Here is a 14,492-nt window from a genome sequence, read left to right as displayed (position 1 = left end):
CTTGTGTGATTTGTGCTTAAAATTTGCTCAGTCTCCTAGATTATCTTTGGAAATCTCTGTCACAGTTTTCACACCTAAAATAGCCTTTTAAGTCTGAGCTAGGGGTCAGCGAAACCCCAAAAGTCTCACTTCGGTGGCCAGGAGCAGGTTTCTGGGGCCCCAGGAGCTGGGAAGACAGGTGGATAGGTCAACCTGCAAGGGTTGCGGTGAGGGAAGGATAGGGCCCTGGCAAGTGCTGACTTCTGCCTCTATCTGGGCAAGAAAGGAAATGTGGGCTTTGAATTTTACCCCAGCGATGCTGGAGGCTTAGGGTGCTGCTATTTAAATGCAAAGACTGTCAGGGTCTCTGGGAGGAGGGGGGAGAAGAAAAGCAAGTGAAATGATACTCTGTTATCAGCAGCGGGTGGAAACAGTGGAAACATAAGTCCACACGATACTGACAATCCTTCTCCTCTCATTTGTTTCCCTCATTGCATTTATCACAATGTAACTATTACTTATTACATATTATTATATGCCGTTTTTTCCACAGAGGGAGCTGTTGCCGCCACCAAAATAGAGCCCCAAGGCTGTCTCGTTCTCCTCTGTGAATGGCCCCCATCTGGACCCCAGGATGATTCTTATTAATATTAATTGTTGCAGTGGAATGGATACTGGTCGTTTACCCACTGCTCACTGAGTGCCCTGCCCTGTGGCGGGCGTTTTTACATTCCATCTCTCATGCACGAGCCCCTTTTAATCCAACCCTGCGAAGGAAATATGACCATCACCTTCATTTTGCCAACGAGGAGACTGAGCCCCAGGGGGTTTCAGTGACTGAAAGGGTCCGTGCGGCCAGCAGGAGGGGAGCAGGCGCCCACCCGGGTTTGGGCATCTCCAGATGCTGCCCGCTGGGTGTAGCGAACCTGGGCGCTTTACCCGAGCGTGGGTACAAGCGCAGCACCCACCGGCCGGGGTGCCAGGAGGGGTAAGGTGGAGACGGGGGTGAAGCCCTGGAGCACCCACCAGCTGGTCTGGTGTCACCCAGGGGCAACTCCCGGCGCTCGCTCCCAGCGGACCCTCACACACACCCACGCTCCACGTGCCAGCGGCATCGCGGGCGTCATTGGACGCTCTGCGCTTGCGCCGTCTCCAGACCGCCAGGGCTTCCCGGCGTCCGTGTGAACATCCGGGTCACAGGTTCTTAAGGACCAATGAGCGGAGGCACCATAGCCAGGGGGCGGGGCGAAGGCGGGACATCATGGCCGCCCCCAGTGTACAGCGTCCGGGGGCTTCACTGTGGGTGTTTCACTGACCGGCAGCTCCGCCACCGCGGACCCGCCCTCTGCCCTCCGCAACTGAGCCTTTGTCGGGTCCGGGCTGCTCTGCGAGGCGGCGGCCAGAGAGGGAACCATGGGGACAGTGCACGCCCGGGTAAGAGGCCCAGCGACCTGCGGGCTGCGTGACCTCCGGCCGGGCGTCGCGGGGAGACGCTCTCGCGGCTGCGCCCGGGGTTTCCCTGTTGAGGGACCCCGAGGGCTGCGGGGCGCGGAGCCAGGCCGGGAGGAGGAGGCCGCAGAGAGGCCGCCGGCGGGTCCCGCAGCCCCCGAGCAGGAAACCGATACGAGAGGAGGCACGTGACTTGGCCAAGGTCACTCAGCGAGGCGGGGGCCCAGAAAGGACTGGCGAACTGAGTGATGGCCTGGAGCAGAGTGATAAGTTTCTGTCTCCATGGCTTGACATCTCTACCCTGAGCTTTCGGGCGTCTTCTCTTCTTACTAGTCTCCTCCAATCCCTCCCGCCCAGCCGCTGCTGGAGTGATGGCGGACTCCCAGGGCACGAGGTATCCTTTCAAGTCTTCCTGCCTGGGAGTCTCCCTTGCTGCTGTTTACAGTGCAAAGACGAATCCTCTCTGTGCTTTAGTTCCTCCTTTTAAAGTAGAGGCGGTAATAGTACCTACTCACCAGGCCGTTGCAAGAGTTAAAAGACACGATGCATATAAAGTACTCGGGCGCCTGACGCGTACGGACTGCTTGCCAACTGTTTTCCTTTATCATAATCTTAACTGAGGGCCAGAGAATGAGTATTTGTCCAAGGTCACACTGTTGTAACCTCAAAATGTTCCCCAAACTCAGACCTCCAGAGTCCTAGCCCTCAACACGACTTTTGTACTACAACATGGATTGTTTCTCTTGCCCTGCTCAGAAGTTTTCAGTAGTTTCCCATTAGCTTCTGAAAGAGTTTAGCACAGACCGCGCAGCCTGGCGTGCAGAATTGGACTTATCTCCCCTTCGTAGATCGTTCATTCAAATGAAACAAAGTTGCTGTTCTGACACACTTTCTGAACTGCACTATGGCATGCAGCTCCCCCTTCCATCACCCACCCCCGTCATTAGGTATCAAAATAGGCCAGTCTTGTAGAACTCAGTTTAGGTCACTTCCTGCATAAACCCCCTCCTGTCTCCTCCTCTCATTTGGATGTGCTGCCAACTTCCTTGACATTTTTTCTCTGGTGCCCTGTTAGCTCTGTTTGCATTTTTGTCTTATCCTTTTAGATTCTAAGTTCCTAGATGTTACAGTAGGAACTGCATCCCATTTGGCTTGCATCCCTTGTAGCATCTTGAGCACAGTGAGCATTCATTCATTTATTCAAGTAATATTTACCAGTGGGCTACTATGTGCCTGGCACTGTAGTAGGTGGTAGGGATGCAGAAAACAAAAGTCTCTGCTTTTATTGAGTTCCTTTGATACTAAAATTGCTACTCCTTTGAGTAAAGAATTGACAAAAAGTGTTTTCAGTTCTTTAATTTGACCTTTACATTCCACTAGCCAGTGTTATTTGAACTTTTTTGGTCAGGGCTCACAGTAGGAAAACATTTTATATTTACTATCTAGGACCCTCATGCGTATGTGAAACAAAAGTTTTGTGAAACTACTCACCATTATTATCTGTTATGTTTTCGTATATTTTCTATTTGATTCCAGACTATATCACTTTAAAGATGCTGTTCATAACTCATTAAATTTATTTCATGTTCTGTCCCTTCAGTTAGCGCTGCCTTGAACAGTACCTGGCACGTGGTGTTCAATAAAATTTGTTGACTCACTGGTAGACTGATCTGCTTAAAGATTAGAGGCTAGATCCAAATATTTATTTTAATTTATTTCAATAAACTCTTATCCCATGCCCACTCTTCCAGCCACTGGAATGTAAATTCTATGAGGGTAAGGATCTTATAAGTGCTTGTCACGTGGTTGGTTCTTAATATTGGGTGAATGAATGCATCTCTATTAGTAAAACAGTTAATTTAGGACATCAAGCTTTGATATAACTGTGAAATCGTAAAAACATTATCTCTTAAACTTCAAGTCTGAATTTCAGATTAAAGAATACAAATAGGTCTGGCAGGTCTTTGGTGAACTTTGCTTTATGCTTTGAAATTTTAGGAACCATAATGGAATTTTTTTACCATAATGGAATATAAACTTTGTTCCTGGACGAAGAGTATTTGCTGAGCATTCACATTAAGTAGAGTGAATATGAGCGCATATTCCTAACCATAGCATATATTCTGCATACAGAATTTGCACAAATTTAATATACTTTGTGTGCTATGTAAACTTAAATACAGAAAGCATATTCATGAAATGGTGCAGGTAAAAAGTTCCTATTTTAATGTGTTAATATTTTTGAGAAATATAGTAACAATTCAGTTTTTTAAATATTGCACAACAAAAATGAAAGGATAATGATATGAAATAAATGATATATTCTTTGCCCAGCATTTTCTTCCCTTTTTTTTTTTGTTTGTGAGGAAGATCAGCCTTGAGCTAACATCCATGCCAATCCACCTCTTTTTTCCCCAAAGCCCCAGTAGATAGCTGTATGTCATAGTTGCACATCCTTCTAGTTGCTATATGTGGGACGCGGCCTCAGCATGGCCGGAGAAGCGGTGCGTCGGTGCGCGGCCGGGATCCGAACCCGGGCCGCCAGCAGCGGAGCGCGCGCACTTAACCGCTAAGCCACGGGGCTGGCCCCCTCGTCCCTTTTTTACTTATGTAAATATTCCACTTCAACCTCTATGAGGCAAGGACTTGGTCTGTCTTGTTCACTGCTGCATTCCCAGCTCTTAGCCCAGCGCTCAGCATACGGTAGGCACTCAGTAAATACTCATTAAGTGAAAGAACAAAAGAAAACAATCATTCACCCATTCCACAAATAATTTGAGTACTTCTGATGTGCTGTGGAGGATAAAAATAAGAAAAAGAAAGAGTACCCATAAAGGTCATAAACTTCTCACGTCAGGAGGTGTCCCTGTAAAGCAGGGACTGATTCTGACTGGAGAAGACAGGGGTGGCTCACAGAGGAGAAGACATTTAGGCGGGTCTTTATTTATTTATTTATTTATTTTTTATTTTTTGTGAGGAAGATCAGCCCTGAGCTAACATCTGACGCCAATCCTCCTCTTTTTGCTGAGGAAGACTGGCCCTGGGCTAACATCCGTGCCCATCTTCCTCCACTTTATATGGGACGCCGCCACAGCATGGCTTGATGAGTGGTGCGTCGGTGCGCACCCGGGATCCGAACCTGCAAACCCCGGACCGCCAAAGCAGAGCGCGTGCACTTAACCGCTGCGCCACCGGGCCGGCCCCTAGGCGGGTCTTGAAGCTACTTAGCAGGGAAGTGATTGCAGGCAGAGAGAGAAGCTGTGCGCAAACATGAATGTGAGGGCGGGGGAGTGGTGGGGCCTGGGACTGGAGTAGCAGCTGTGGGCCTTACATGGAGTTCCTCGTGTGCCTTGCTAAGGAATCTAGTTGGAGGCTATCCCTGTAGGCACTTTTGGGGGACCATCAGAGTCTTTTAGGGCAGGGATGGGGAAGAGGACATGCCACTGTCAGGTCATCACCTTTGCAGAGAACCAGTGACGTTATGGAGGATGTCCTGCCAGAAGGCTGTGGAGTACTCCAGGGGAGAGCTGCTGGTGGCCCGGAGTCCCCATTGCCCCACGCACTGCAGGTGTCAAACACAAAGTCTGTGCACTTTGAAAGCGCTTATTTGTAGAGAATTGGTGGAGTAAGGAGCAGCCAGATACTGGTTAGCACAGTTGTCCCCAAACTTGCCTATTTGTAAGGTCACCTGGTGTCACACTAGACTTCTGAATCCATTTCCAGGAGTGTCAGGGAATCCCTGTGGGTAAGCAAGCATGTATGTAATATAGGTGTATCATCATACATGCTATTATATTATGACATCTCCCTGAGGTACTAGACCAGGGACAGCGTGCAGAACGCTTGTTCAGAAGATGTTTTAAGGCTTGTGAGATAATGTCAGTTCAGATCGAAGAACACGACCGCTTTCTGGCCCATTTTAGGAGCATATGCAGTTCCTCTTAGTGTGTGAATGAGACTTTTTGAACTGAAACAAATCTATCAGGGTCCAGAAAAATGTTTTTGTAATTTGGCTTGTCAACATACTTATCCTAGAATGTATCCAATTTTGATTCAAAAAATTAGGACACTTTCCGTAACAACAGGAAAGCAAATTTTTTTTCTTTTCTCTGGTAAATGTCTTTGTGGCATCTTATTTTTTCATTATTTTTGTCTTCAAATGGGCCTCAGGTGTACAGAACTAGATTAGCGATAGTCCTCGGTTCATGACGCAGTCGTAGGTTCTTGCCTGACCCTTTTGTTTAATTTACATCTTTCTTTTATTTATCCATAATGCACTGGACACCGAGGCGCTCACTACCAGTACAAGACTTGTACCTCGACGGTAGCTCATGTCTACCTTGTGCTCCCCGCCCTGCCCCTGCCTCCTCTCACCAGAGGGAACCATAGTACTGAGTTTTGTGGAGCGCCTTCTAAAGACTAAACTGAAAGATTTTGGTTTTTTGTGTAAATTCATTTATATGTGTTTCCTCCTTCCCTTTCAGAGTTTGGAGCCTCTTCCAGCCAATGGACCTGATTTCGGAGCATTAGGGGAAGAAGCTGAATTCGTTGAAGTTGAACCTGAAGCTAAACAAGAAATTCTTGAAAACAAAGATGTATGTATTCTGTTGAAGGGTTTGATGTGGTTGCTACTGGAAACATTCACTTCCATGAACCACTAGGGAAATGTAAATGTAAAAATGCACAATGAGCTGTCAACAGAGAAGAGTTTGTAGCAACTACATTTTAGAAAGACTGGTGACTTTCAGAAAAATAGTGTCTGGTTTTAGAGAAATAGCTTTTCCTTGGTGATGATTTATGTAGGAAGTTTAAACAAACACATTTTTGTATTTATGTTATAAAAAAAGCAAAAGTATTTCAGGGACAGACTCAAATGATGCTGAAGTTTGTACTCTGTTCCCAGAAAAAAGACCTTGGGTCTCAGGTGAAACTTTTCCTAAACTTTGTTGCCTTTGAAATTAAATACAGTTGAAGAAATGTAACACATTTTCATTAATTCTATAATCAAGAGTCTTCTCAGGGCAGTATTCCGATCACCTGTAAGTTACACATTTCCCCAGTGCTCCCTGTGAGCCCTGTTTTATTTTTCTCTGTTCCTCATTACCATCTGCTCTGCTACACACATCACCTGTTTCGCCCCCCTTTAGAATATAAGCTCCATTGAGGCAGAAGCTTTACATTTTGTGCTTGCTGTATCTTCAGTGTTTAAAACAGTACCTGGCTCATAGGTAATCAGTGCATTTTGTTTGCTTGTTTTGGTTTATTTTTTTTCTTGAGGAAGATTGGCCCTGCACTAACATCTGTTGCCAATCTTCATCTTTTTCTTTTTTCTCCACAAAGCCCCAGTGCATAGTTTTATGTCATAGACATAGAGTTGTAGCTCTTCTGTGTGGGACGCCGCCTCAGCATGGCCTGATGAGTGGTGAGTAGGTCCGCGCCCAGGATCCGAACCGGCGAACCCTGGGCCTCCGAAGCGGAACGCCCAAACTTAACCGCGATGCCGCCAGGCCGGCCCCAATCAGTGCGTTTTGATTGAATGATTTAAATAAATAAGCGTCTACAGAGAGGGGAGAGGCTCTGAGTCAGCATTTATCACGCTGTGTTGAAATCTATGTAAGATCTCTAGCAAGATGCACGCGGTTATTAGATCGGAGGTCACAGTCAGCATCATCCAGGGGCCAGTGCTCGGGGGAGCATGCTGGGGAGGATATACAGGAGACCTCTGAGGCCTGTCTGAGTCTAGGACTGACATGGTCATGGGTCATCTGGCTACAGAGACCTTGTAGGTCTTGTTTGCAGAAGGTACAGACCCAGGGAAGGGTAAGTTCAAGTAACCAGTTTTTTGAAAAGGTGTGAAAAATAAATAGAATAAAATCTGGAATTAAGAAGTGTGGCTCGTTAAACTTGAAAAGAAAATCCTTGAAGTTAACTTCAGACATATGTCTTTAGCCTTGATGCCTAATCTCTTTCCCTGTGTCTTACTTAATGATCAGTGTCCCCTTGTCACTTTTAGGTGGTGGTTCAGCACGTTCATTTTGATGGACTTGGAAGAACTAAAGATGATATCATCATGTATGAAATTGGAGACGTCTTTAAGGCTAAAAACCTTATTGAGGCAAGTATTCTCTGCTTGGCAGTCTTTTCCATTCCCTTCTGAAGATCCAGTGAGTCTCCCGTCTCCTCAAACCGCCGAGCTGCCCACCCCAGCCTCTCCGCCGATGACCTGGCCTCCTGCCCTGAGGGGAGCATTGGCGCCCCAAGCTGAACCCCTTCATTCCCGGGTGCCTCCCGCAAATGTCCACGTGTCTGCGTTCTCCCTTGTGCCGGACGAGGAGGCGTCTGCCCTCCTTCCCGAGGCTGGCCCGTCCCGGTGGTTTTCGCAGCCCCCCAGCATTGTCGTAGGAGCTGAGGGTGCTGGTGCTCCTTCCCGGGCACCCTGCGTACTGCCCCAGTGTGCTCTCTCCGTCGCGGTGCCCCCCTCGTGGGCTGGGTCCTCGACGGTTCCCCACTCCTGCTATCTGCTCGGGGCCCTTGCTCCATGTATCAACCAGTCTCTTTCCTGGACCGCATCCTCTCCCTCCTCTCCTCGGTGGCTTCCTTCTGTCCTTCTGCCCTTGGAACCACATTTACATTCTTGGGCAGAGTCACCAGTGGCTTCCTCATGGCCAGGTCTAGCTGGCTCCTTTCAGTCCCCATTTTACCTGACTTTTCAGCGGTGTTTGGCCATTCCCACTTTTAAAATATTGGCTTTCTTTTTTTTTTTTCTTCTTTGCTGAGGAAGATTGGCCCTGAGCTAACATCTGTTGCCAATCTTCCCCTTTTTGCTTGAGGAAGATTTGCCCTGAGCTAACACCTGTGCCAGTCTTCCTCTATTTTGTATGTGGGTTGCTGCCACAGCAGGGCCACTGACCAGTGGTGTAGGTCCATGCCTGGGATCCGAACCCGGGCTGCCAAAGCAGAGCACACCCAGCTTAACCACTAGGCAACAGGGCCGGCCCCCATAAAGTATTGGCATTTTTTTTAAAAAACGTTAATGTATAGGCACAGTTTTAAAAACAAGTATAAAACAATCAAATGGTACAGAGGATACTGGAATGAAGTGCAGGCGTTTCCCTCCCCTGCCAAGCCCGGTCCCGCTCTTTAGAGGTCACCCTGCCAAGGGGTTTGTGTGTGTCCTTCCAGGTATGTTGTACACGTGGTAAACACATAGAGCCTTTAAAGAGTAGCCCATTCTCCACATTTTTTTTTGCATCTTTCATGTTTGATATTAGCATGGAGATCTCTGCACGTCAGCGCATCTGCATGGTCTCTCGGTGTGTGGACTTCTGTCGTTTACTGTAAACAGTTCCCTGTTGATGGACATCTAAATCAGTAGAGGGTGTTGTTCGTATGAACAGTGCTGCAGTAATCACCTTTGTATGTCTGTAGGATAAATTCCTGCAAGTGGGATTACTGGGTCAAAGGGCACGTGCTCTATCACTGTAACAGGTGTTGCCATGTTGCCCTCCAAAGAGATCCCACCAGTTCATACTCCTACCAGCCTGTATGAGAGGCTCTGTTTCTCAGCGTTGGGTGTCATCACACGTTTGAAATTCTTGCCAGTCTGTTGGGTGGAAAATACTATCTCATTGTTCTGATTTGCACATTTTCATCATAAATGAGATTGAGCACCTTTTCCATATTTATTGGCCATTGGTATTTCTCTTTTGTGAGTTACCTCTTGGTGTCCCCTATTTTCCATTGGATTGTTAGGCTTTTGTTAATTTATAAGCACTCCATGCACCTTAAAAAAACAACCAGTTTGTCACTTATGTCGAAAATATTTTTCTTGCTTTGTTGTCTTTTCGATTTGTTTATATCCTCCCTCTTTCTTGACATTTTCCCTTCCTTTGGTTTCTGTGAATCCCACACTCTCCTGGGCTGCTTCCCACCTCTCATCACATTCATTTTAGGCCCCATTGTTGGCTTCTTTCCCTGTGACCATCCTTAAATGAGGATCAGTCTCCTGCGTGTCCTCACGCATACCCCTGGTTTCAACTACCACTTGTATGTTCGAGCTTCCTAACCTCTATTTCTAGCCAATTCCTCTCTCTCGAGCTTCAGCCCTGAATGTGCGGCTGCTCACTAAGCATTTCCTCATGGAATTGCCACAAACGTCTCCAACTCTACGTGGCTGAAAACTGAACTCAGTGTCTTTCCATCCCTCCCCCAGCCTGTCCTCCCGTCTCTGTCCCTGACTTCTCTAATGGCACCAAGGAGTGCTCAGCCCAGAGCTGAAAGTTTTCACAACCTCGTCTCTTCTCATGTCCTCCACCCAATCAGTGACTGTCCTCGGGCTCCGGCCTGTGAAGCGTCTGCAGTCTGTCCTCCCCTCTAACACTGTGGCCTGTGCTGGCCCAGCCTCCCTCATGGCTCCAGGTCTGCTGTGAGACTCTCCTCCTGCTTCCCTCTGTCTCTGGTTTCCTCTTTTCCCCGTGTTCACCCATTTGATCAGCCCTGTCCCATAAGGACCTTCCATCCTGTCTCTCCCCTGCTGAAAACTCTTAGGGGCCTCCCCTTACACCTGTAGGACAAAAGCTCAACTTTGCTTCTTATGCACAGTCCTTTCCTGCTCTGCTCCCTGAGCGCCTTGGCTGCCTTACCCCTCCACTTCTGCTGTCCCTGCAGCAGGAAAGGACTCCCAGCCTCAGAAAGGACTGCTGTCAGCACTGAAGAGAAAAAAATTGCAGAACCACGGTTAGAAAATGGTTAGAAAATTCAAACACAACTCAAAAGGCACACACACAGAAGTCTCCCTTTCACCAAATACAACTGCTATTAGCAATTGATTATCGTCCCTTCCAGGAAAACCTGCCAGGCTGTGTGCATTGTAATTAGTTTTTGTGTTCATACAAGAGAGATTATGTTATGCACTCTGCTGTCTGCCCTCAGCTTAGTTTTGCGCTTGTGAATAGGATTTTTTGGCTGTTCACTAAAGTGCTTTCTCCATTCCTTCACGTATGGTCTTAGTGGTGCTCTCTACTCAGAGGCTTAGCACCAAATGGTAAACTGCCAGCCTGGTCACATAGCCACCATTTATGTTTCCGTATCTTAAAGGAATACATTTTCTATTTTTTTCTCTCTTATAGGTAATGCGGAAATCTCATGAAGCCCGTGAAAAATTGCTTCGTCTAGGAATATTTAGACAAGTGGATGTTTTGATTGATACATGTCAAGGTACATACTGTGGTGTAGCATCTCTCTATGTCCTTTTCCATCCATCCGTGAGGATCACAAAAGCTGTTTGTGTGGCCAGACATAGACGGCACCTGGGGGTTTATCAAATGGATAGGTCTTGGTAGTTAGCAGTCTCAGGGAAGATTTTATATCAGGCTGAGGGAAGACAGGTGAACTTTGAAGATATTGTTGTCTGAACCCCTGGATGGTACCTGCGTTCTGAGAAGGATCCCAAAGGAGGGAGCCAGGCTTCATTCAGGATAGCCCAGCCCAGCAGGTGTCCCAATGGGCTCTTGGCAGACTCCATCTAAATATGCGCTTTAAAAGAGGAGGGCCCTAGGCATCAGATTTTAGTTTTAGTTCATTTGTTTGTTTGCTGTGTGATATCGGGTAAGTCTCTCAACTTAGTCAACGTTTATTTTTTTATTAATGAGTACCTGCTGCTGCGTCAGGTCAGCCCCTGTGCTGGGTGCTAGGGAGAGAGACAGCAGCAAACAAGGCATGGTCTCCTTCTGAAGGAGCTGGTCGAGTGGAGCAGGGTCAGGGGACAGACAAATAAGTGATGACGGTTCAGCTGATATGTCCTGCAATAAGGGGTTCCAGGAGGAGACAGCCTCTTTTGGGGGGCGGAGGGAAAGGGGAATCAGAGAAGGTTTCCTGAAAGGGTGATATATAAGCTGAGACCTAAAAGGCAGGTATGAGTTAGTTTGGGGAGCAGGGCTGGTGGTGAGGGGAGGAGTGGAGACTCTTCCAGGGAGAAGGAGAGCATTTAACAGCCCAGTGGCCAGAGACAGAAAGGGCCGTGGGGTGGACCACACGTGTTCCGTAGAGCCAGGACGAAGGTTTATGGGAATGAGAGTGATGAAAGGTAAGGCAGAAAAACAATCAGGAGACCAGATCACGGGGACTTAATAGGTGATGGTGTACGGAATTCTGAATTCAGTCAACATCCATTGAAAAATAAATGTTTGGAATAAATCAGTGAACAAGTGAACTCTTCAAGATTGAATGGAGGATAATTTTGAGAAAATATAAATGAAACTGAAAATGCTTGCAAAAATATACAATGCTACATAAATGAAAGGTATTTTTATTATTTGAAACATAGATTGATCCGTGGCTAACAGAGACTCAAAATAACAGTGGCTTAGGCAAGAGAGAAGTCTCTTGTTCTCTCCACAGCAGTTGGGAGACTGACAGGCTGGTGTCGTGGCTCTGCTCCTTGAGGTCACTGGGGCTGCTGTGGTTTTCCCATGGTATCTTGTCACTTCATCCTCCCTCAGTCTCTGGTCCCTGTGATGGCTGAGTGCCATTACATCAGGAAGGAGGAAGGAGGGGGAAGGGCATGTCCCTCCCTTTAAGCACCTGCCCCCGGTGCTGTCCACAGCACTCCCCTCTCATCCTGATGGCCCAGACTTACTCACGTGGCCACACCCAGGCATGGGGGAGGCTGAGAAACAAAGTCCAGTGGCCACGTACCCAGCTAAGAATTGAGGATTCAGTTGTGATTCAAATTGTGCTTCTCACCAGTGGCTCTCACCTGGGAACTTGCTAGAAATGCACGTGTAACTGAAGCAGAAACTTGGGGGTGGGGCAGCAATCTGGGGCATAACGAGCCCTCCAGGTGGTCATGATGCAGCTAGTGTTAGAGACCCACTGGACTGGTGAGAGGGAGGAGAGGCACTGGGAGACACCAGCTGTTGCTGCATCCTTGGAGTGATAGTAACAAACACAGTCGTCCCTGTGCTGAGCTCTGCGGTGAGGGTTTATGTGTGTGATCCAATTGAATCCTCACGAAAACCTGGTGGAGTGACTACTGTTATTTTATTTTATTTATTTATTTATTTATTTATTTATTTATTTATTTTTTTGTGAGGAAGATCAGTCCTGAGCTGACATCCATGCTAATCCTCCTCTTTTTGCTGAGAAAGACCAGCTCTGAGCTAACATCTGTTGCCAATCCTCCTCCTTTTTTTTTTTTCCCCCAAAGCCCCAGTAGTTAGTTGTATGTCATAGTTGCACATCCTTCTAGTTGCTGTATGTGGGACGCGGCCTCACCGTGGCCGGAGAAGCGGTGCGTCGGTGCGCGCCTGGGATCCGAACCCGGGCCGCCAGTAGCGGAGCGCGCGCACTTAACCACTAAGCCATGGGGCCAGCCCTACTGTTATTTTAGAAAAAATGTCTTTCAGCTAAGGAAACTTGTCCCAGGTCAACGAGTGACAGAAGTGGCCCTGCCACTACTCCGGGGTGCTTTTCTTGGTGGCAAGTCTTGGTGGCATTTGATTTTAGCACTTTCCTGTCTGTTATAAATGTGTTGTGGATGTGGTCAGCTGGTCCACCTCTGTCAGCAGTTATCCGCCGGGGCTGCATGTTAGAATGACCTGGGAGCTTTTGAAAAAGAGTGGTTTAGGGCAGTGAAACTTTCTCTCTGATTCTATAGTGGTGGGTACTCGACGTTATCCATTTGTCAGACCGCCTAGAAAGTACAACACCAAGAGTGAACCCTAATGCAATCCGCACTTGAGTTAATAGTCATGTAATAATAAGACCAGCTGAATCTGAGTATTTGGGAGCCAGGGCCTGGGCATCTGCAAGTCTGACAGCTCCCAGATGCGGCTGGTGTCCAGCTAGGGTTGCAGGGTCAGCCCCTGCCTCCCTGTGAGAGGCCCACAGGCCTCTGCGGAGCTCGGCCCTGCTGCCCTGCACCCCACGGCCCTCGGTGGGTAAGGAGGCAGCCGCACGAATTCAGACACCCATCATCCCGCAGGCACCACAGCCCCAGCTGGAGGAAGGACAGGAGTACTCACCTCTCACATTTGTATCGTGTTTGTTGCTTCTCTTTCGGGGTTCCTAGATCCATCTTGTCACATGAATTCTACATTTTAATGTCAGTTGAATTGAGTCCCCAGATATCTTCAAGGACCTCCCTAGTAGGAGAACAAATGCCTTGAGCACAGTAGTGTGTGCTTAAACGAATAACGCTGCTTCTAGTTCTCTCGTTGTCGGAGAATCTGATTGTTTTTTGGTGTCTTCTCCCACAGGAACTAGACATGGGTGTTTTGGTGTAGAGGTTCTTGTGATTTTTGTGTGGGAGTGTTCTTAAACTTTCAGAAAGTTGGCATGTTTTCCAAAGGAGATAGTAAAATAAAATGAGCCTTCAGACTGCCTTTGTGTTTTTCAGCAGTGGGACCTAAAATGAAACTGCATATTCTAATCGTCTTATTGTTTAATATTTTTCATTTACTTAGGTGATGACGCACTTCCAAACGGGTTAGACGTGACCTTCGAAGTAACTGAATTAAGGAGGTTGACGGGCAGTTACAACACCATGGTTGGGAACAACGAAGGCAGCATGGTATGGTACTGGCTTTTTCCTTCCTGATGTGACTATATTCTAAAAACAGATGATAGTTTCAAAATTCTTTCCGGCCCCTTAGTCCTTATTTGTAGGCTAACCCGTGGTTTCTCATTAATCTTCCTAGAGTTGATTATAATATGCTTTGGATAGTTTAACTAGGAATGGTTTGGAGAATGTTTGTATTAAGTTTCTTGTTCAAATTCCCCATCACGTGGATTTTCCCGAGCTTCACAGTTAGCAAATTTAGCCTCTCCCTTGAATTAAGTGTGTGCGTAGGGCGTGTGCGCTCAGCAAAGGCGTGTTTTAAAGGGTGAAAGCAGTGACAGATGAAAGGCCAGGTCTGTATTTTTGTTCTATTTTTACAAGAGTCCCTCAGCTAGCATAGTCTTTCTTAAAAGTGATCCTTCCTTCAATTTATTTTTGAATTCTTTCTTATTTTATTTATTTATTTTTCCCCCCAAAGCCCCAGTAGATAGTTGTATGTCATAGC

General features: G+C 47.2%; 1 protein-coding gene across 1 annotated transcript in view; it reads left to right on the top strand.

The window, feature by feature from the left end:
- The first annotated feature begins 1,242 nt into the window (after nt 1–1,242).
- Nucleotides 1,243–14,492, top strand: part of SAMM50 (SAMM50 sorting and assembly machinery component) — a 34,296-nt gene continuing 21,046 nt past the window's right edge. The window contains exons 1-5 of the mRNA XM_004437965.3: nt 1,243–1,413; nt 5,913–6,023; nt 7,442–7,543; nt 10,557–10,644; nt 13,893–13,999. Of these exons, the coding sequence (XP_004438022.1) occupies nt 1,393–1,413; nt 5,913–6,023; nt 7,442–7,543; nt 10,557–10,644; nt 13,893–13,999 (429 nt within the window). The 5' untranslated portion in view covers nt 1,243–1,392. The remainder of the gene's footprint in view (nt 1,414–5,912; nt 6,024–7,441; nt 7,544–10,556; nt 10,645–13,892; nt 14,000–14,492) is intronic.

Source organism: Ceratotherium simum, chromosome 25, assembly GCF_057802395.1.
Source record: "Ceratotherium simum simum isolate JZ-2026a chromosome 25, ASM5780239v1, whole genome shotgun sequence".
In the NCBI taxonomy this organism is placed as follows: Eukaryota; Metazoa; Chordata; class Mammalia; order Perissodactyla; family Rhinocerotidae; genus Ceratotherium; species Ceratotherium simum.
This window is presented reverse-complemented; position numbering and strand designations above follow the sequence as displayed.